This window comes from Salvelinus fontinalis, chromosome 9 (assembly GCF_029448725.1).
Source record: "Salvelinus fontinalis isolate EN_2023a chromosome 9, ASM2944872v1, whole genome shotgun sequence".
In the NCBI taxonomy this organism is placed as follows: domain Eukaryota; kingdom Metazoa; phylum Chordata; class Actinopteri; order Salmoniformes; family Salmonidae; genus Salvelinus; species Salvelinus fontinalis.
Genome location: NC_074673.1, coordinates 5,307,806 through 5,328,857, shown reverse-complemented (window position 1 = coordinate 5,328,857; position 21,052 = coordinate 5,307,806). Strand labels below are relative to the sequence as shown.

Here is a 21,052-nt window from a genome sequence, read left to right as displayed (position 1 = left end):
GACCCCAAACCCTTACAGTATATGTACACACGGAGGATAGATCCACAGTAAAAGCCTTTTTATTTGTGTGATGGAAGGTCTTAGCTGTGAAGGAGATCCCAGACACAAACAGAAAGACACAGACCCCACAGTACAGCCTGATAACTCATGTGATGACGAGGTCTTACCATGAAGAAGACGCCAGACACAGAGATCATGAGCCGGCTGAGTTTGTCAGTGAAGGGCTGGAATGGCTCCGGCTTGCCAGAGATATGGTTTACTCTCTCGAACCTGGAGTACTTGGCTTCGAACTGGGGCCGCAGATTCTCCTGGGACAAAACACACATACCACTGCAGTATATCATTTCAATTACGCTGATATTTCTGACTGGAGCCAATCAAAAGATACCTCCCTTCCACACAATGCTTGACTGTATCATAAGAAACATTGAAATAGCTGAATATGATGTGAAATCATATCAAATAACCAGATATTGCTGAATGAGAAATGGCTGAACACTAGTGTACATACATGTAGAGATGTCTCTGACATTATTTCACATGAATAAAAACAGATACTTCTGTCTGGATCAAACCTCTTCCTCCTCCCAGTCGATGAGGTCCCAGTCATACGTCAACTCCGCCCTCCTCCTCTTCCAGAACTCCAGGAACACCGTGGCTACAGGGACAACATTCCAACAGAACACGGAACACGGAACACGGAGAGGAGGGATCGATTAACCTTCGTGGAATGACTTGCGTGATTTATTCCAGTAGCCTGAATTCCTCAACCTGTTTTTGCTCATATTCCACTCCTTGTACTCTGTGACATGTCATGTTTGGCATGACGATTGGCAAGGAGTGGAACGATAGCTCTTGGGGGTGTCTGACGTCTCTTGGGGGTGTCTGACATCTCATGGGGGGGGGGGGGGGGGGTACTTAAAGTCCATATCTTTGACAATTGTGGGATGGCCCACCTTGAAATTTGAATTCTCAATGGGGAAATCTCTACGGCACATTCCCTAAACACAGAAACATCGGATACACATGAGAACATGGTGACTTCAAAGAGTGATTCAAATGTATTTTTAAATGTGCAGCAAGATTCAACTTGAATGGAGCTTGACCCACTTCTGTTTACAGAGGGAGAGTAGACGGGGGAAACGAGCTTTAGATGCCTGGGTTCTTTCACCTCATCTACACACGTACACGACGCGTACACGACAGACGCATACACGACAGACACGTACACGACACGTACACGGCACGTACACGACAGACACGTACACGACACGTACACGGCACGTACACGACAGACGCGTACACGACACGTACACGACACGTACACGGCACGTACACGACAGACGCGTACACGACACGTACACGACAGACACGTACACGACACGTACACGGCACGTACACGACAGACACGTACACGACACGTACACGACCGACACGTACACGACAGACACGTACACGGCGCGTACACGGCGCGTACACGGCACGTACACGACAGACACGTACACGACACGTACACGACAGACACGTACACGACACGTACACGACACGTACACGACACGTACACGACACGTACACGGCACGTACACGGCACGTACACGACAGACACGTACACGACCGACACGTACACGACCGACACGTACACGACACGTACACGACAGACACGTACACGACAGACACGTACACGACACGTACACGACAGACACGTACACGACAGACACGTACACGACACGTACACGACACGTACACGACACGTACACGACAGACACGTACACAGCCAATGCTGCTGTCCCATGCTATAGACCCACTAAGCCACTGGTCACTTCCTGTGTCACGCTGTGTATTTAAATACTGTATCCCCCTGACGTAGCTCATGGAGTCATTAAAACATGTTTGTCAACCACTCCACAAATGTATTGTCAACAAACTATAGTTTTGGCAAGTCGGTTAGGACATGTACTTTGTGCATGACACAAGTACTTTTTCCCAACAATTGTTTACAGACAGATTATTTAACTTATTAGTCACTGTATCACAATTCCACTGGGTCATAAGTTTACATACACGAAGTTGCCTGTGCCTTTAAACAGCTTGGAAAATTCCAGAAAATGATGTAATGCCTTTAGAAGCTTCTGATAGGCTAATTGACATCATTTGAGTCAATAGGAAGTGTACCTGTGGATGTATTTCAAGGCCTACCTTCAAACTCAGTGCCTCTTTGCTTGACATCATGGGAAAATCAAAAGAAATCAACCAAGACCTCAGAAGAAAAAAAAATTGTAGACCTCCACTCGTCTGGTTCATCCTTGGGAGCAATTTCCAAATGCCTGAAGGTACCACGTTCATCTGTACAAACAATAGTACGCAAGTATTGACACCATGGGACCATGCAGCCGTCATACCGCTCAGGAAGGAGACGCGTTCTGTGTCCTAGAGATGAACGTACTTTGGTGCGAAAAGTGCAAATCAATCCCAGAACAACAGCAAAGGACCTTGTAACGCTCGTCTGAAGAAGAGGACCAAAGCGCAGCGTGGTACACGTTCATGATCATTTATTCACCAAAACCACTTGAGCAAAATAACAAAGTGAGAAATAAAACAGTCCTGGTGCAGACGCTAAACTGAAAACAACTACCCACAAAAACACAGGTGGGAAAAAAGGCTGCCTAAGTATGATTCCCAATCAGAGACAACGGTAGACGGCTGCCTCTGATTGGGAACCACACTCGGCCAAAAACAAAGAAATACAACACATAGAATGCCCAACCTAATCACACCCTGGCCTAACCAAAAATAGAGACTAAAATCCTCTCTATGGCCAGTGCGTGACAGACCTTGTGAAGGAGGAAACAAAAGTATCTACAGTATATCCACAGTAAAACGAGTTCTATATCGACTTAACCTGAAAGGCCGCTCAACACGGAAGAAGCCACTGCTCCAAAACCGCCATAAAAAAGCCAGACTACGGTTTGCAAGTGCACATGGGGACAAAGATTGTACTTTTTGGAGAAATGTCCTCTGGTCTGATGAAATAAAAATAGAACTGTTTGGCCATAATGACCATCGTTATGTTAGGAGGAAAACGGGGGAGGTTTGCAAGCCGAAGAGCACCATCCCAACCGTGAAGCACGGGGGTGGCGGCATCATGTTGTGGGTTGCTTTGCTGCAGGCTGGACTGGTGCACTTCACAAAGCATACTTCCAAAGTTGTGGCAAAATGGCTTAAGGCCAACAAAGTCAAGGTATTGGAGTGGCCATCACAAAGCCCTGACCTCAATCCTATTGAAAATTTGTGGGCAGCACTGAAAAAGCGTGTGCAAGGAGGCCTACAAACCTGACTCAGTTACACCAGCTTTGTCAGGAGGAATGGGTCAGAATTCACCCAACTTATTGTGGGAAGCTTGTGGAAGGCTACCCGAAACGTTTGACCCAAGTTAAACCATTTAAAGGCAATGCTACCAAATACTAATTGAGTGTATGTAAACTTCTGACCCACTGGGAATGTGATGAGAGAAATAAAAGCTGAAATAAATAATTCTGTCTACTATTATTCTGACATTTCACATTCTTAAAATAAAGTGGTGATCCTAACTGACCTAAAACAGGGAATTTTTACTAGGATTAAAATGTCAGGAATTGTGAAAAACTGAGTTTAAATGTATTTGGCTAAGGTGTATGTAAACTTCCGACTTCAACTGTATACACACAAGTATGTGGACACCCCTTCAAATTAGTGGATTCAGCTATTTCCGCCACACCCGTTGCTGACAGGTGTATGAAATCGAGCACGCCGCCATGCAATCTCCACAGACAAACATTGGCAGTAGAATGGCCTTATGAAGAGCTCAGTGAATTTTAACTTGGCAACGTCATAGGATTGTTCGTCAAATTTCTGCCCTGCTAGAGCTGACCCTGCTCTTATTGTGAAGTGTAAACGTCTAGGAGCAACAACGGCTCAGACGCGAAGTGGTAGGCCACACAAGCTCACACAACGGGACCGTCAAGTGCTGAAGCACGTAGTGTCGTGGAAAATTGCAAGATTATGTTATAATGCTTGTATTGTATTATAATGGTTGTTTGATTCGACAGAATAGAGTATTCTGTTAACTATTGTGTGTGTTTTCCACTGAGGATGGGTCTCTATGAGACAGCACTGACAGAGGAGATGTACGATGTCTTTGGGTGATAAAACCTAACGAGCATTCCAGAGTGGATGAGGTAATGGTTCTGTGCTATGAAGTATCAGGAACGAGATTAGAACCTCGTTTTATGGACCAAACTGAGCGATAATTTATAGTGAATGTTATCTGGCTAAGAGATACTCCTTTCTCAATTATAAAGTCCCTTTGTGAAGGGTTCCTAAGATCTGTGGTTCGTCATGTAGGTTGAGAGGGGTGTATCTTGGCTATAAAAGATCTTTGTACTTTTCTGTAGTCACTTCCAATGGTTCATTAGAAATGGTGCATCATTGAAAAGTCAAATTGCTATTGCAAAGCTCTTATTATTAAAGATGTAGTTTAAGTATAACTCTGACTGGTGTGTGAAGTTTGTAACTCTCCTCATTTGGTAAAGCAGAAATATGCCACCACAGTAGCGTGTAAAAATCGTCTGTCCTCGGTTGCGACACTCACTACCGAGTTCCAAACTGCCTCTGGGAGCAACGTCAGCACAATAACTGTTTGTCGGGAGCTTCATGAAATGTGTTTCCATGGTCGAGCAGCCGCACACAAGCCTAAGATCACCATGCACAATGCCAAGTGTCGGCTGGAGAGATGCATCGGGACTCTGGAGAAGTGGAAACGTGTTCTCTGGAGTGATGAATCACGCTTCGCCATCCGGCAGTCCAATAGATGAATCTGGGTTTGGCGGATGCCAGGAGAACACTACCTGCCCGAATGCATAGTGGCAACTGTAAAGTTTGGTGGAGGAGGAATAATGGTCTGGGGCTGCTTTTCATGGTTCGGGCCCCTTAGTTCCAATGAAGGGAAATCTTAATGCTACATCATACAATGACATTGTAGACAACTTTGTGGCAACAGTTTTGGGAAAGCCCTTTCCTATTTCAGCATGACAACGCCCCGTGCACAAAACGAGGAAAATACAGAAATGTTTTGTCAAGATTGGTGTGGAAGAACATGACTGGCCTGCACAGAGCCCTGACCTCAACCCCATCAAACAACTTTGGGATGAATTGGAACGCCGACCGTGAGTCAGGCCTAATCGCCCAACATCAATGCCCCGACCTCACTAAAGCTCTTGTGTCTGAATGGAAGCAGGTCCATACAGCAATGTCCCAACATCTAGTGGAAAGCCTTCCCAGAAGAGTGGAGGCTGTTTTAGCAGCAAAGGGGGGACCAACTCCATATTAATGCTTTCCCAGAAGAGTGGAGGCTGTTATAGCAGCAAAGGGGGGACCAACTCCATATTAATGCCTTTCCAGAAGAGTGGAGGCTGTTATAGCAGCAAAGGGGGGACCAACTCCATATTAATGCCTTCCCAGAAGAGTGGAGGCTGTTATAGCAGCAAAGGGGGGACCAACTCCATATTAATGCCTTCCCAGAAGAGTGGAGGCTATCCGCAGGACAAAATGCCTGTGCAGCTCAGTCGGCAGAGCATGGCGCTTGCAACAGCAGGATTGTGGGTTCAATTCCCACGTGGGACAATTATGAAAAAATATATGCACTCACTACTGTAAGTGGCTCTGGATAAGAGCGTCTGCTAAATGAGAATTATTTAAAAAAAAATGTAATGCCCGTGATTTTAGAATGAGATGTTTGACGAGCAGGTGTCCACATATTTTTGGTCATGTAGTGTATGTATAGATTGCATTTGATTGCTGCTACACTGCTATTATTTGGGTTGTTAATCAGATTCGTGGCCTGCACCAATGGGTCTTGGTCAAAAGTAGTGCACTATATAGGGAATAGGGTTCTAATAGGGATGTTTTCCATGTACTTTATTGGAGTTTGTTGGACAGAGTGGAGGCATTAAAAGATTGCTTTGGGAAAGTGTTAGAGAACGATGTTGGGACACAGTCCAACAGCCAGGTGTGGTGTATGCTAACATCAGTGTGGTACTGTGTGGGTTTTAACCTCTCACACACACACACACACACTCTCCCTCTTGGGAAGTGTGTCATTACTCAGCTAATTACTCATTGCTATTAGACTAATTAGTAAGCCTAAGAGTCAAATTAAGAAATTAACTCAACGTAGTCTAACATTCATTTAGTATAGAAATCTAATTGTCTTATTTAATTCCTTGTTTACAGCAATCAACAACCTTTTCTTGCCCAAGGAACCCCACCCAGGCTAACAGGCTAACCACCAAGGGGTGGTTACGGGGTGCCCAAACGAGGTGCGTCACTTGAGTGGGTTGAGTTACTGACGTGATCTGACCCCCCCCCCCCCCCCCCCCTCTTGGTTTGTGCTGTGGTGGAGATCTTTGTGGGCTATACTCGGCCTTGTCTCAGGATGGTAAGTTGGTGGTTGAAGATATCCCTCTAGCGGTGCGGGGGCTGTGCTTTGGCAAAGTGGGTGGGGTTATATCCTTCCTGTTTGGCCCTGTCCGGGGGTATCATCGGATGGAGCCACAGTGTCTCCTGACCCCTCCTGTCTCAGCCTCCAGTATTTATGCTGCAATAGTTTATGTGTCGGGGGGCTAGGGTCAGTTGGTTATATCTGGAGTACTTCTCCTGTCTTATCCAGTGTCCTGTGTGAATTTAAGTATGCTCTCTCTAATTCTCTCCTTCTCTCTTTCTTTCTCTCTCTCTCTCGGAGGACCTGAGCCCTAGGACCATGCGTGAGGACTACCGGGCATGATGACTCCTTGCTGTCCCCAGTCCACCTGGCCTTGCTGCTGTTCCAGTTTCAACTGTTCTGCCTGCGGCTATGGAACCCTGACCTGTCCACCGGACGTGCTACCTGTCACAGACCTGCTGTTTTCAACTCTCTAGAGACCGCAGGAGCAGTAGAGATACTCTTAATGATTGGCTATGAAAAGCCAACTGACATTTACTCCTGATTATTATTTGACCATGCTGGTCATTTATGAACATTTGAACATCTTGGCCATGTTCTGTTATAATCCCCACCCGGCACAGCCAGAAGAGGACTGGCCACCCCTCATAGCCTGGTTCCTCTCTAGGTTTCTTCCTAGGTTTTGGCCTTTCTAGGGAGTTTTTCCTAGCCACCGTGCTTCTACACCTGCATTGCTTGCTGTTTGGGATTTTAGGCTGGGTTTCTGTACAGCACTTCGAGATATTAGCTGATGGACGAAGGGCTATATATATAAAAAATAAACTTGATTTGAATTGAACCCCACCCAGGCCAACAGGTTAACCACCAAGGAACCCCACCCAGGCTAACAGGTTAACCACCAAGGAACCCTACCCAGGCTAACAGGCTAACCACCAAACAGCCCCACCCAGGCTAACAGGCTAACCACCAAACAGCCCCACCCAGGCTTACAGGATAACCACCAAGGAACCCTACCCAGGCTAACAGGATAACCACCAAGAAACCCCACTCAGGCTAACAGATTACCCACCAAGCAGCCCCACCCAGGCTAACATGCTAACCACCAAGAAACCCCACCCAGGCTAACAGGCTAACCACCAAGGAACCCCACCCAGGCTAACAGATTACCCACCAAGCAACCCAACCCAGGCTAACAGGCTAACCACCAAGGAACCCCACCCAGGCTAACAGGCTAACCACCAAGCAACCCCACCTAGGCTAACAGGTTAACCACCAAGGAACCCTACCCAGGCTAACAGGTTAACCACCAAGGAACCCTACCCAGGCTAACAGGTTAACCACCAAGGAACCCCACCCAGGCTAACAGGTTAACCACCAAGGAACCCTACCCAGGCTAACAGGCTAACCACCAAACAGCCCCACCCAGGCTAACAGGTTAACCGCCAAGGAACCCTACCCAGGCTAACAGGATAACCACCAAGGAACCCCACCCAGGCTAACAGATTACCCACCAAGCAACCCTACCCAGGCTAACAGGATAACCACCAAGGAACCCCACCCAGGCTAACAGATTACCCACCAAGCAACCCAACCCAGGCTAACAGGCTAACCACCAAGGAACCCCACCCAGGCTAACAGGCTAACCACCACGCAACCCCACCTAGGCAAACAGGCTAACCACCAAGGAACCCCACCCAGGCTAACAGGCTACCCACCAAGGAACCCCACCCAGGCTAACAGATTACCCACCAAGCAACCCAACCCAGGCTAACAGGCTAACCACCAAGGAACCCCACCCAGGCTAACAGGATAACCACCAAGGAACCCCACCCAGGCTAACAGGCTAACCACCAAGGAACCCCACCCAGGATAACCACCAAGCAACCCCACCCAGGCTAACAGGCTAACCACCAAGCAGCCCCACCCAGGCTAACAGGCTAACCACCAAACAGCCCCACCCAGGCTAACAGGCTAACCACCAAACAGCCCCACCCAGGCTAACAGGCTAACCACCAAGCAGCCCCACCCAGGCTAACAGGCTAACCACCAAGCAGCCCCACCCAGGCTAACAGGTTAACCGCCAAGGAACCCAACCCAGGCTAACAGGTTAACCACCAAGGAACCCCACCCAGGCTAACAGATTACCCACCAAGCAACCCAACCCAGGCTAACAGGCTAACCACCAAGCAGCCCCACCCAGGCTAACAGGCTAACCACCAAGCAGCCCCACCCAGGCCTGCTGTAACAACAACAAAAAGTTTCTCCCATGAATGATAATGGCAAGGAGACGTTGAGTAATTAAAATTATACAGTAGATTTATTTTAAAAGTTAAATTGGTTTTTTTGTAGACAGTTTTTCTTTCTACAGTATGTATCTTGCTCTCTAGTTATTGATTTCTCAGGTGAAGAAATTAATTATTTTCAGAGCTATGTGCTCTCTAAATTTACCGCTGGTTGCAGTTGTGTAACCGTAAATGGTTTGTGTGTGTTTGCCCACAAAATAACCAAATCTCTTGGGCCATTGGAACATGCAATTGAGAGAAAGCCCCTGTTTTTCCAGATGACTGTGTGATCTCGCTCTTGACCGCAAAACGCTACAGAGGGTGGTATGGACAGTCCAGTACATCACTGGGGACGAGCTACCTGCCATCCAGGACCTCTATATCAGGCGGTGTCAGATAAAAGGCCACAAAAATTAATACCGACACAAACACACATTGCACGCAAACACATTGCACACACACGGAAACACACACACATTGCGCACACACACAGGTGAGAGAGAGAGAGAGAGAGAGAGAGGAGCAAGAGAGAGAGAGAGCGAGAGAGCGAGAGAGAGAGAGAGAGGACTCAGTGAGAATAGCCGTGCTATTGAGAAAGGCCGCCGTAGGCAGACATGGCTCTCAAGAGAAGACAGGCTATGTGCAACACTGCCCACAACATGAGGTGGAAACTGAGCTGCACTTCCTAACCTCCTGCCCTTTTCCCTTGTGTGCTTTAACCATTTGTACATTTGTACATTGTTACAACACTGTATATATACATAATATGACATTTGTAATGTCTTTATTGTTTTGAAACTTCTGTATGTGTAATGTTTACTGATAATTTTTATTGTTTATTTCACTTTTATATTATCTACCTCACTTGCTTTGGCAATGTTAACACATGTTTTCTATGCCAATAAAGCCCCTTGAATTGAGTGAGTGAGTGAGTGAGTGAGAGAGTGAGAGAGTGAGAGAGTGAGTAAGTGATAGAGAGAGAGAGAGAGAGAGAGAGAGAGAGAGAGAGAGACTGAGAAAAATGTCTTTACCCCATATAGCCATGAAGATAGCAAAGAACACAGTTCCTCCATTGTCAAAGAGATGGGTCACCTGCAGAAACAGACACAGAGGTAAATAAACAATTCCCTTGGGTTGGACTCAAGGGCTTGTAAGTCAGCATTTCACGGTAAAGTCTACACTAAAGTCTACAAATAAAGTTTGATTTGATTTGAATGTTTAAATGATGTATTCAATATAAGACAAGAAAAATACAATAATTGTGTGTTATTAGTTTAAGCAGACTGTGTTTGTCTATTGTTGTGACTTAGATGAAGATCAGATGAAATATTATGACCAATTTATGCAAATATCCAGGTAATTCCAAAGGGTCAACATACTTTTTCTTGCCACTGTAGCTTAGTATATAGCCGCAGTTCAGGGATGAGCTTCTATTCCAATTCAGAAAGTCAATCCTAATTCCACATTTTTCTCATTAACCACGTTTCCATTCACAGTTGTCAAGTCATATCGTATAAAAAATAAAAATAAATCATGACAGCGGTGTTGGAAACAGGAAGTTTATGAATACATTTTTTTAAATCTCGCTCTTATCCATAATAATCTCATGATGTAGGCTATACCCAACACTGTATCTCCAAGCTGTTGGCTAGAGCGCACGTGCCAAGACCAGAATTGGCTCATTTGCTATTTAACACAACCGTTTTTGTGACAAAACTATCGGTAGAGTTGAACATGTGATGGAAACACTTTTATATATTAAACTTTTATATATTTTGTGTGCAGCACTACATGGTCACGCTGATTTTTATCCTCAACAAGTCTATTCGGTGGAAACACACCACTGGTGGGAAAATGGGCATATTTCCTTTATGCGGATTCTAGAATATTCACATGAAAATCTGTTGCCAATTGGATGGAAACCTAGCTATTGAAAAGTATTGGAATTTCCTGAATTGACTGGAATTTAAATGTAATAGGCCCCAAACCTAGTGGGATCCTCATGGACAGTACTTGGTAACAGTAATATTATTTCTGTTTAGTATAGTACTAGCTAACAGTAATACGTGGTCCCGTGTGGCTCAGTTGGTAGAGCATGGCGCTTGCAACGCCAGGGTTGTGGGTTCAATTCCCACGGGGGGACCAGGGTTCAATACCCACGGGGTGACCAGGATGAATATGTATGAACTTTCCAATTTGTAAGTCGCTCTGGATAAGAGCGTCTGCTAAATGACGTAAATGTAATATTACTTCTGTTTAGTATAGTACTAGCTAACAGTAATAGTACTTTTAGTATAGTACTAGCTAACAGTAATAGTACTTATGTTTACTACAGTACTAGCTAACTGTAATATTACTTCTGTTTACGTCAGTACAGTACTGTTTACGACAGTACTAGAGCTACCAAGGTGGATAACAGAATAGAATAGCTTCATGGTCGTATTACTGACCTTTGCATAGACACAGCTGTCACTGAGTTTCCAGGGTTTGCAGTTCTGCTCACACATGGGACACATGATTGTTGTGTTGGCCTCACAGATCTCTTTACTGATGGGACAAAATAGACAGACAGATATTCATGTCTCTTAAACACATTAAAAAGGACATGAAAAATCCCAACCGAAGGGGGGGGGGGGGTTGCAGATGTAACAGTATAACTTTAGTACGTCCCCTCGCCCCGACACGGGCGCGAACCAGGGACCCTCTGCACACATCAACAACTGACACCCACGAAGCGTCGTTACCCATCGCTCCACAAAAGCCGCGGCCCTTGCAGAGCAAGGGGCAACCCTACTTAAAGTCTCAGAGCAAGTGACGTAACTGATTGAAATGCTACTAGCGCGTACCCGCTAACTAGCTAGCCATTTCACATCCGTTACACTCACCCCCCTTTCAACCTCCTCTTTTTCCGCAGCAACCAGTGATCCGGGTCAACAGCATCAATGTAACAGTATAACTTTAAACCGTCCCCTCGCCCCGACACGGGCACGAACAGGGGACCCTCTGCACACATCAACGACGGTCGCCCACGAAGCATCGTTACCCATCGCTCCACAAAGGCCACGGCCCTTGCAGAGCAAGGGGCAACCCTACTTAAAGTCTCAGAGCAAGTGACGTAACTGATTGAAATGCTACTAGCGCGTACCCGCTAACTAGCTAGCCATTTCACATCCGTTACACAGATGGACCTACAATTTATTGGGGGACATTGGGCTAGTTGTTAGCTAGATCGCAAACTCTCTAGCGTAAACATTGGGCTAGTCATTAGCTAGATCGCAAACTCTCTAGCGTAAACATTGGGCTAGTCGTTAGCTAGATCGCAAACTCTCTAGCGTAAACATTGGGCTAGTCGTTAGCTAGATCGCAAACTCTCTAGCGCAAACATTGGGCTAGTCATTAGATAGATCGCAAACTCTCTAGCGTAAACATTGGGTTAGTCGTTAGCTAGATCGCAAACTCTCTAAGCTCTCTTGTTGCTAGTTAGCAACATATTGATGACTTGAATGGCACTCAGCTAACCAAGGATCATGTACTGTGAATGTAATGTAGGCCGTTACACCGGACCCCTGTTACGTTTAGCCCGGTCTTCCCTATGCATTTCAACGCCATTGACGCTGCTAAAAACTGGTTCTAAAATGGTGCATTTGACAAATAAGTATATAGTCTAGTAACAACAGAAAGCTCAGTGATCTTCCTCTTAACAGAAACCATCAAAACTGCTTTCAAAAGCTATGTTTTCCCACGACTGCATTAGGAATGTTGTAGCCTACAACGACTGGGCATGCATACTTCTCTACCTGTGAGGTAATGACTGGGCGTGCATCCTTCTCTACCTGTGAGGTAATGACTGGGCGTGCATCCTTCTCTCCCTGTGAGGTAACGACTGGGTATCTCTCCCTGTGAGGTAACGACTGGGCGTGCATCCTTCTCTCCCTGTGAGGTAACGACTGGGCATGCATCCTTCTCTCCCTGTGAGGTAACGACTGGGCGTGCATCCTTCTCTCCCTGTGAAGTAACGACTGAGCATGCATCCTTCTCTCCCTGTGAGGTAACGACTGGGCACCTCTCCCTGTGAGGTAACGACTGGGTATCTCTCCCTGTGAGGTAACGACTGGGCATGCATCCTTCTCTCCCTGTGAGGTAACGACTGGGCATGCATCCTTCTCTCCCTGTGAGGTAACGACTGGGCATGCATCCTTCTCTCCCTGTGAGGTAACGACTGGGCATGCATCCTTCTCTCCCTGTGAGGTAACGACTGGGCATGCATCCTTCTCTCCCTGTGAGGTAACGACTGGGCATCTCTCTCTGTGAGGTAACGACTGGGCATGCATCCTTCTCTCCCTGTGAGGTAACGACTGGGCATCTCTCTCTGTGAGGTAACGACTGAGCATGCATCCTTCTCTCCCTGTGAGGTAACGACGGGGCATGCATCCTTCTCTCCCTGTGAGGTAACGACTGGGCATGCATCCTTCTCTACCTGTGAGGTAACGACTGGGCATGCATCCTTCTCTCCCTGTGAGGTAACGACTGGGCGTGCATCCTTCTCTCCCTGTGAGGTAACGACTGGGCACCTCTCCCTGTGAGGTAATGACTGGGCATGCATCCTTCTCTACCTGTGAGGTAACGACTGGGCATGCATCCTTCTCTACCTGTGAGGTAACGACTGGGCATGCATCCTTCTCTCCCTGTGAGGTAACGACTGGGCGTGCATCCTTCTCTCCCTGTGAGGTAACGACTGGGCGTGCATACTTCTCTCCCTGTGAGGTAACGACTGGGCGTGCATCCTTCTCTCCCTGTGAGGTAACGACTGGGCGTGCATCCTTCTCTCCCTGTGAGGTAACGACTGGGCGTGCATACTTCTCTACCTGTGAGGTAACGACTGGGCGTGCATACTTCTCTACCTGTGAGGTAACGACTGGGCATGCATCCTTCTCTCCCTGTGAGGTAACGACTGGGCATCTCTCCCTGTGAGGTAACGACTGGGCACCTCTCCCTGTGAGGTAACGACTGGGTATCTCTCCCTGTGAGGTAACGACTGGGCATGCATCCTTCTCTCCCTGTGAGGTAACGACTGGGCATGCATCCTTCTCTCCCTGTGAGGTAACGACTGGGCATGCATCCTTCTCTCCCTGTGAGGTAACGACTGGGCATGCATCCTTCTCTCCCTGTGAGGTAATGACTGGGCATGCATCCTTCTCTCCCTGTGAAGTAACGACTGGGCATCTCTCCCTGTGAGGTAATGACTGGGCATCTCTCCCTGTGAGGTAATGACTGGGCATCTCTCCCTGTGAGGTAACGACTGGGCATCTCTCCCTGTGAGGTAATGACTGGGCATGCATCCTTCTCTCCCTGTGAGGTAACGACTGGGCATGCATCCTTCTCTCCCTGTGAGGTAACGACTGGGCATCTCTCCCTGTGAGGTAATGACTGGGTATGCATCCTTCTCACCCTGTGAGGTAACGACTGGGCATCTCTCCCTGTGAGGTAACGACTGGGCATGCATCCTTCTCTCCCTGTGAGGTAACGACTGGGCATGCATCCTTCTCTCCCTGTGAGGTAACGACTGGGCACCTCTCCCTGTGAGGTAACGACTGGGCATGCATCCTTCTCTCCCTGTGAGGTAACGACTGGCATGCATCCTTCTCTCCCTGTGAGGTAATGACTGGGCATGCATCCTTCTCTCCCTGTGAGGTAACGACTGGCATGCATCCTTCTCTCCCTGTGAGGTAACGACTGGGCATGCATCCTTCTCTCCCTGTGAGGTAATGACTGGGCATGCATCCTTCTCTCCCTGTGAAGTAACGACTGGGCATCTCTCCCTGTGAGGTAATGACTGGGCATCTCTCCCTGTGAGGTAATGACTGGGCATCTCTCCCTGTGAGGTAACGACTGGGCATCTCTCCCTGTGAGGTAATGACTGGGCATGCATCCTTCTCTCCCTGTGAGGTAACGACTGGGCATGCATCCTTCTCTCCCTGTGAGGTAACGACTGGGCATGCATCCTTCTCTCCCTGTGAGGTAACGACTGGGCACCTCTCCCTGTGAGGTAACGACTGGGTATCTCTCCCTGTGAGGTAACGACTGGGCATGCATCCTTCTCTCCCTGTGAGGTAACGACTGGGCATGCATCCTTCTCTCCCTGTGAGGTAACGACTGGGCATGCATCCTTCTCTCCCTGTGAGGTAACGACTGGGCATGCATCCTTCTCTCCCTGTGAGGTAATGACTGGGCATGCATCCTTCTCTCCCTGTGAAGTAACGACTGGGCATCTCTCCCTGTGAGGTAATGACTGGGCATCTCTCCCTGTGAGGTAATGACTGGGCATCTCTCCCTGTGAGGTAACGACTGGGCATCTCTCCCTGTGAGGTAATGACTGGGCATGCATCCTTCTCTCCCTGTGAGGTAACGACTGGGCATGCATCCTTCTCTCCCTGTGAGGTAACGACTGGGCATCTCTCCCTGTGAGGTAATGACTGGGCATGCATCCTTCTCACCCTGTGAGGTAACGACTGGGCATCTCTCCCTGTGAGGTAACGACTGGGCATGCATCCTTCTCTCCCTGTGAGGTAATGACTGGGCATGCATCCTTCTCTCCCTGTGAAGTAACGACTGGGCATCTCTCCCTGTGAGGTAATGACTGGGCATCTCTCCCTGTGAGGTAATGACTGGGCATCTCTCCCTGTGAGGTAACGACTGGGCATCTCTCCCTGTGAGGTAATGACTGGGCATGCATCCTTCTCTCCCTGTGAGGTAACGACTGGGCATGCATCCTTCTCTCCCTGTGAGGTAACGACTGGGCATCTCTCCCTGTGAGGTAACGACTGGGCATGCATCCTTCTCTCCCTGTGAGGTAACGACTGGGCATCTCTCCCTGTGAGGTAATGACTGGGCATGCATCCTTCTCACCCTGTGAGGTAACGACTGGGCATCTCTCCCTGTGAGGTAACGACTGGGCATGCATCCTTCTCTCCCTGTGAGGTAACGACTGGGCATGCATCCTTCTCTCCCTGTGAGGTAACGACTGAGCATGCATCCTTCTCTCCCTGTGAGGTAACGACTGGGCATCTCTCCCTGTGAGGTAATGACTGGCATGCATCCTTCTCTCCCTGTGAGGTAACGACTGGGCATGCATCCTTCTCTACCTGTGAGGTAACGACTGGGCATGCATCCTTCTCTCCCTGTAAGGTAACGACTGAGCATGCATCCTTCTCTCCCTGTAAGGTAACGACTGAGCATGCATCCTTCTCTCCCTGTGAGGTAATGACTGGGCATGCATCCTTCTCTCCCTGTGAGGTAACGACTGGGCATGCATCCTTCTCTCCCTGTGAGGTAACGACTGAGCATGCATCCTTCTCTCCCTGTGAGGTAACGACTGGGCATCTCTCCCTGTGAGGTAACGACTGGGCTTCTCTCCCTGTGAGGTAACGACTCGCAATCTGAATGCGTCTCGATAGGAATATTATTTTGTCGCATAGAAAGCGACAGGCTGAACAATTGAATAGGTCAAACTATTCTACCATGGTATTGTCTGATTTTGCTGTTGCTTACTAAAAATGATCATTAGATCATTCAAATCACCAAAAGGTACTAGGTCTCAGCTCCGACCTGGCTCTCAATTTGGATCATTGGTGTCAGGTCTCGTTCCCGGGCGGAACACGGCCCAGTTTAACCCCTGATGTGTCCTGACTGACCTGACTTGACTTGTGTCCATAGTAAGGAGTCCGTAGAGGAAGACGAAGAGACCCACCAGAGCTGCAGGGATCAGCATGCCAGTGTACCAGCCCAACCAGGCAAAGTACAGCCCAATCTTCTCCCCAAAGTAACGCCTGGAGAGGAAAAGTCCAATGAACAAAATAGATTAGCAACAGCTTGGTTGGGGTTGACCTTGAAAATCAGACCAGACTGTATTCGCCTGGCAGGAACAAGTTCTTTGTAACCAACCAGGCAAAGTACAGGCCGACCTTCTCCCTAGAGTAAAGCCCGTAGTGCATGAAAAGTCCAATAGAGAGAATAGATTAGTAAAACTCCCGACATGCATTGATTCATTTGGAGCAATTCAGACCCAGCTGTATTTGCCTGAAAGGAAGCAACTCCGTTATTATAAATGAGTACAGGTATATCAAGCACATCTATCATGTTTCCAGGTAGATGGACGAATTAAAAAACAATTCATAAAAAGTGACTATTGGACCTGTTCAGACCTAGTTATGGGTCGACTGGTACATTGGACCGGTTCTGACCTAGTTATGGGTCGACTTGTACATTGGACCGGTTCTGACCTAGCTATGGGTCGACTGGTACATTGGACTGGTTCAGACCTAGTTATGGGTCGACTTGTACATTGGACCGGTTCTGACCTAGCTATGAGTCGACTGGTACATTGGACTAGTTCAGACCTAGTTATGGGTCGATTTGTACATTGGACCGGTTCTGACCTAGCTATGGTCTGCTGTGTTTAATTTAGATAGGACTCCTGAGACACACACACACACACACACCAAAAGGGTTCTTTGGCTGTTCCCATATGACACAGGTGTCAAACTCATTCCACGGGGGGCCGAGTGTCTGCGGGTTTTCTCTCCTCCCTTGTACTTGATTGATGAATTAACATCACTAATTAGTTAGGAACTCCCCACACCTGGTTGTTTAGGGCTTTATTGAAAGGAAAAACCAAAAACCTGCAGACACTAGGCCCTCCGTGGAATGAGTTTGACACCCCTGCCTTATGAGAACCCTTTTTGGTTACATGTAGAACCTTCTGTGGAAAGGGTTCTACCTGGAACCAAAATGGGTTCTTCAAATGGTTCTTCTATGGGGACAGCCGAAGAACCCTTATAATTCTAGATAGCACCTATTTTTAATTTTATTTCTAAGAGTGCACCACCACGCCACGCATGCACACCGCCACACACACCTACCTGATAAGGTCGAGAGGCTGGTACTTGTACCACATGCCCCAGCGAGCCCACCTCTCGTACAGCAGGTGTCTGTGGTTCTGGGCACCGTGGGTCTCAATAGGGTGTCGGCTCCTATAGCCACCCTGGAACACAAGGACACAGAGAATGAATCCTATTCCAATCCTATTTTTATTTAGATTATTTCATTAACCTAAATGTTATTTCAAGTTATCCCTTTTGAGCGCAATAACACATTGCTAGGCACTAGATGCCTTTAATTGACCAATTTATATGCAAGTCAGGCATATTTTTAACAATGTGTCATTGCGCTCCAAAGGGATAACTTGAAATAACAATAACAATAACATTCATTAAATAATCTAAAGAAAACTATATTGTTATTTATCAGCCTATGTGGTTGTAAGTATTTAGGTATATCATGTGAAATAAGGCTCTTGTGAAATCATTTTCAAAAGCATGTAGGTCTAGACTATTTCCGGATTGATTATATAGAAATATTAAAATATTATTTCAAGAGAATGACTAGAGCATTCCAGGTGAAGCTGGTTAAGAGAACTCCAAGAGCGTGCAAAGCTGTCATCAAGGCACAGGGTGGCTACTCTGAAGAATCTCAAATATAAAATATATGTTGATTTGTTTAACACTTTTTTTGGTTACTACATGATTCCATATATGTTATTTCCTGGTTTTGATGTCTTCACTATTATTCTACAATGTAGAAAATAGGAAAAATAAAGAAAAACCCTTGAATGAGCAGGTGTTTCCAAACTTTTGACTGGTACTGTACACATATTACCTAAATGACCTCGACTAACCTGTTTACCCCTGCACATTGACACGGGAACTGGTACCTCCTGTATATAGCCTCGTTATTGTTATTTTATTGTTGTTCATTTATTTTTTACTTTAGTTTATTTAGTAAATATTTTTTTCAAAACTCTTATCTTTCTTAAAACGGCATGGTGCGTTAAGGGCTTGTAAGTAAGCATTTCACGGTAAGGTCTACCTACACCTGTTGTATTCGGCGCACGTGACAAATAAAATTAAGATTTTAATATCATTAAAACGACGTTCGTACCTCGTGTGGAGGAAATGCAGCCTCGTATGTTCCATTGCCCAATAACCTGTTGATACCTACAATAGAAGAAAAACACTTAACATCGTCCTGCAGAACCAGAGTAGACTGGAAATATGTTAGAATTCAAAACACTAGTTTCCCTTCCCAAGACTCAAAATACATTGCTCGACCCCAATCATCATTAGACAGAGGCCACCACTGAGGATTCTATCTAAAGCTACCACAGTTCTAATAACAATTATTACATTGCATTATATAAACAGAGAAGGTCAATGATGAGCTAGTTATGTTCAATGGCATTAGCCCCGCCCACAATCAAGGCAAAGCTAGGTCTACATATACTGCTACAGGTATTCAACAGTCTTGGAGGAAATTCCAGGTTTATTTAACTAGGCAAGTCAGTCAGTCAGTCAGTTAAGAACAAATTCTTATTTACAATGACAGCCTAGGAACAGTGGGTTAACTGTCTTGTTCAGGGGCAGAACAACAGATTTTTTACCTTGTCAGCTCGGGGATTCGATCTAGCAACCTTTCGGTTAATACAGTGCATTTGGAAAGTTTTCAGACCCCCCCCAAAAAAATCTCCCTCATTAATCTACACACAATACCCCATAATGACAAAGCAAAAAAAAAAAAAAATGATTTTTTTAATCCATTTTAGAACAAGGCTGTAACATAACAAAATGTGGAAAAAGTCAAAGGGTCTGAATGCCTTCTGAAAGTAATGTACTGAACAAAAATAAATACAACGCAACATTCCACAATTTCAAACATTTTACTGAGTTACAGTTCATAAAAGGAAATCAGTCAATTGAAATACATAAATGAGGCCCTAATTTATGGATTTCACATGACCCACATTTGTTTCAGATGGGTTCGTGTCTCTGCAGAGTGGCGATACTGTGAAGCAGCCGGGGAAGGTACTGCGAGACACTGGGGCAGCCTAGTCCTTCATTTTAGAGGGTGTTTTGCCTTTGTCTGACAGTTCAGCAGCCGGTTACAGTGTGTTTAGTACAAGGCGTGGAGATGGGTTGCATAGAAGCTCCTCTGTATAACGTGGAACTCGATTCTGATCTTATTTCTGGTTCCATTGTCGTTGGAGTGAGGCCTAGCCTACTGGTGAAGAGGGTCTCAATCATTTTGGGAAACAATTTGGCTGAAGGGAAGGTCGTTTGTAAGAAACCCAGAGTAGAGGAACCTGATGGGTTATCAGAAAAGTACCCTAGAGCCTTCCCTGCGCGAGCCGTTACATGTGTTATGTCTAAGAAAGTTGCTGGGAGCAAGTTTAGTGTTTAGGAGGAAGTCAGCGATCCCACCATGGTGAGCAAGTTTGTAGGACCACTGAAGGAAGAGAGGGTTCTAGAGTTGACACTTTGACGTCTAGGAAGCAGCAGAACAGAGTAAAGACGTTTCCCTCTCCCCTTTTTTTGCTGAGATACGTCCAAAGGAGGAGTTTGATAAAGTCTGTGGAGGTTACTTTTGACAGAGATGGTAGGTCTAATGAGGAAATGGTATTCTCACGCCACGCCTGGGCAAAACGATTGGTCCAGTGTATCTCACATTGTCGTTCCAATTACGCTTCGACAAGAGATACTGAGGTTGGCTCCCGACGGTAGTATGGCAGGCCATCTTGGGATCAACAACATGTATGACCGTATCTTGTGTAACTTCTTCTGCCCTGGTCTGAAACAGGATATTGTATCTTACTGTACATCCTGTCGTGTTTGCGACCAGACGGGTAAACCGAACAACGCTGTACCGGTCACACCTTTGCAGCCTATTGCTGCTTTTGACAAACCTATCAGCACGGTTCTGGTGGACTGTGTTGGTCCTTTGCCCAAAGCAAAGAGTGGTAATCGGTTTCTCTTGACCATTATGTGCGCTGCCACTCGTTTCCCTGAGGCCATTCCACTGAGGTAAAATCAGAGCGCCCAGTATCGTTAAGGCCCTGTAATTCTTTTCAACGTTTGGACTTCCGCGGGTAGTGCAATCGGACCACGCTTCGAATATTATGTCAAAGGCCTCCCAACAAGTGCTACAGCAATTGGGTGTTACCCATTTGCCCCTCTTGTGCCCTACCACCTAGAGTCTTAACATGATCTTGAGAGATTATTAGATTATCACGTTTATGTTGAGAGTTTACTCCTTTGAGTTTGAGAAAGATTGGGATGAACAGGGGCCTCTTGTGCTGTTTGCAGTGTGGGAGGTTATTCAGGAATTTCTCGGTTTTAGTCTTAATTAGCTCGTGTTCGGGACATCATGTCAGATTCGTTTGATCTTGCTGAGAGAGAGAGAGGTT

General features: G+C 46.6%; 1 protein-coding gene across 2 annotated transcripts in view; it reads right to left on the bottom strand.

Moving 5' to 3' along the window:
• The window catches only part of LOC129861945 (anoctamin-3-like), a 110,301-nt gene that overhangs the window by 35,273 nt on the left and 53,976 nt on the right, over nucleotides 1-21,052 (bottom strand). For both annotated transcript variants that reach the window (XM_055933171.1, XM_055933172.1), the window contains 7 exons: nucleotides 18,754-18,809; nucleotides 17,676-17,797; nucleotides 16,449-16,583; nucleotides 11,208-11,304; nucleotides 9,789-9,849; nucleotides 576-658; nucleotides 168-308 (listed from right to left, as the gene is read on the bottom strand). In XM_055933171.1, the coding sequence (XP_055789146.1) occupies nucleotides 168-308; nucleotides 576-658; nucleotides 9,789-9,849; nucleotides 11,208-11,304; nucleotides 16,449-16,583; nucleotides 17,676-17,797; nucleotides 18,754-18,809 (695 nt within the window). The remainder of the gene's footprint in view (nucleotides 1-167; nucleotides 309-575; nucleotides 659-9,788; nucleotides 9,850-11,207; nucleotides 11,305-16,448; nucleotides 16,584-17,675; nucleotides 17,798-18,753; nucleotides 18,810-21,052) is intronic.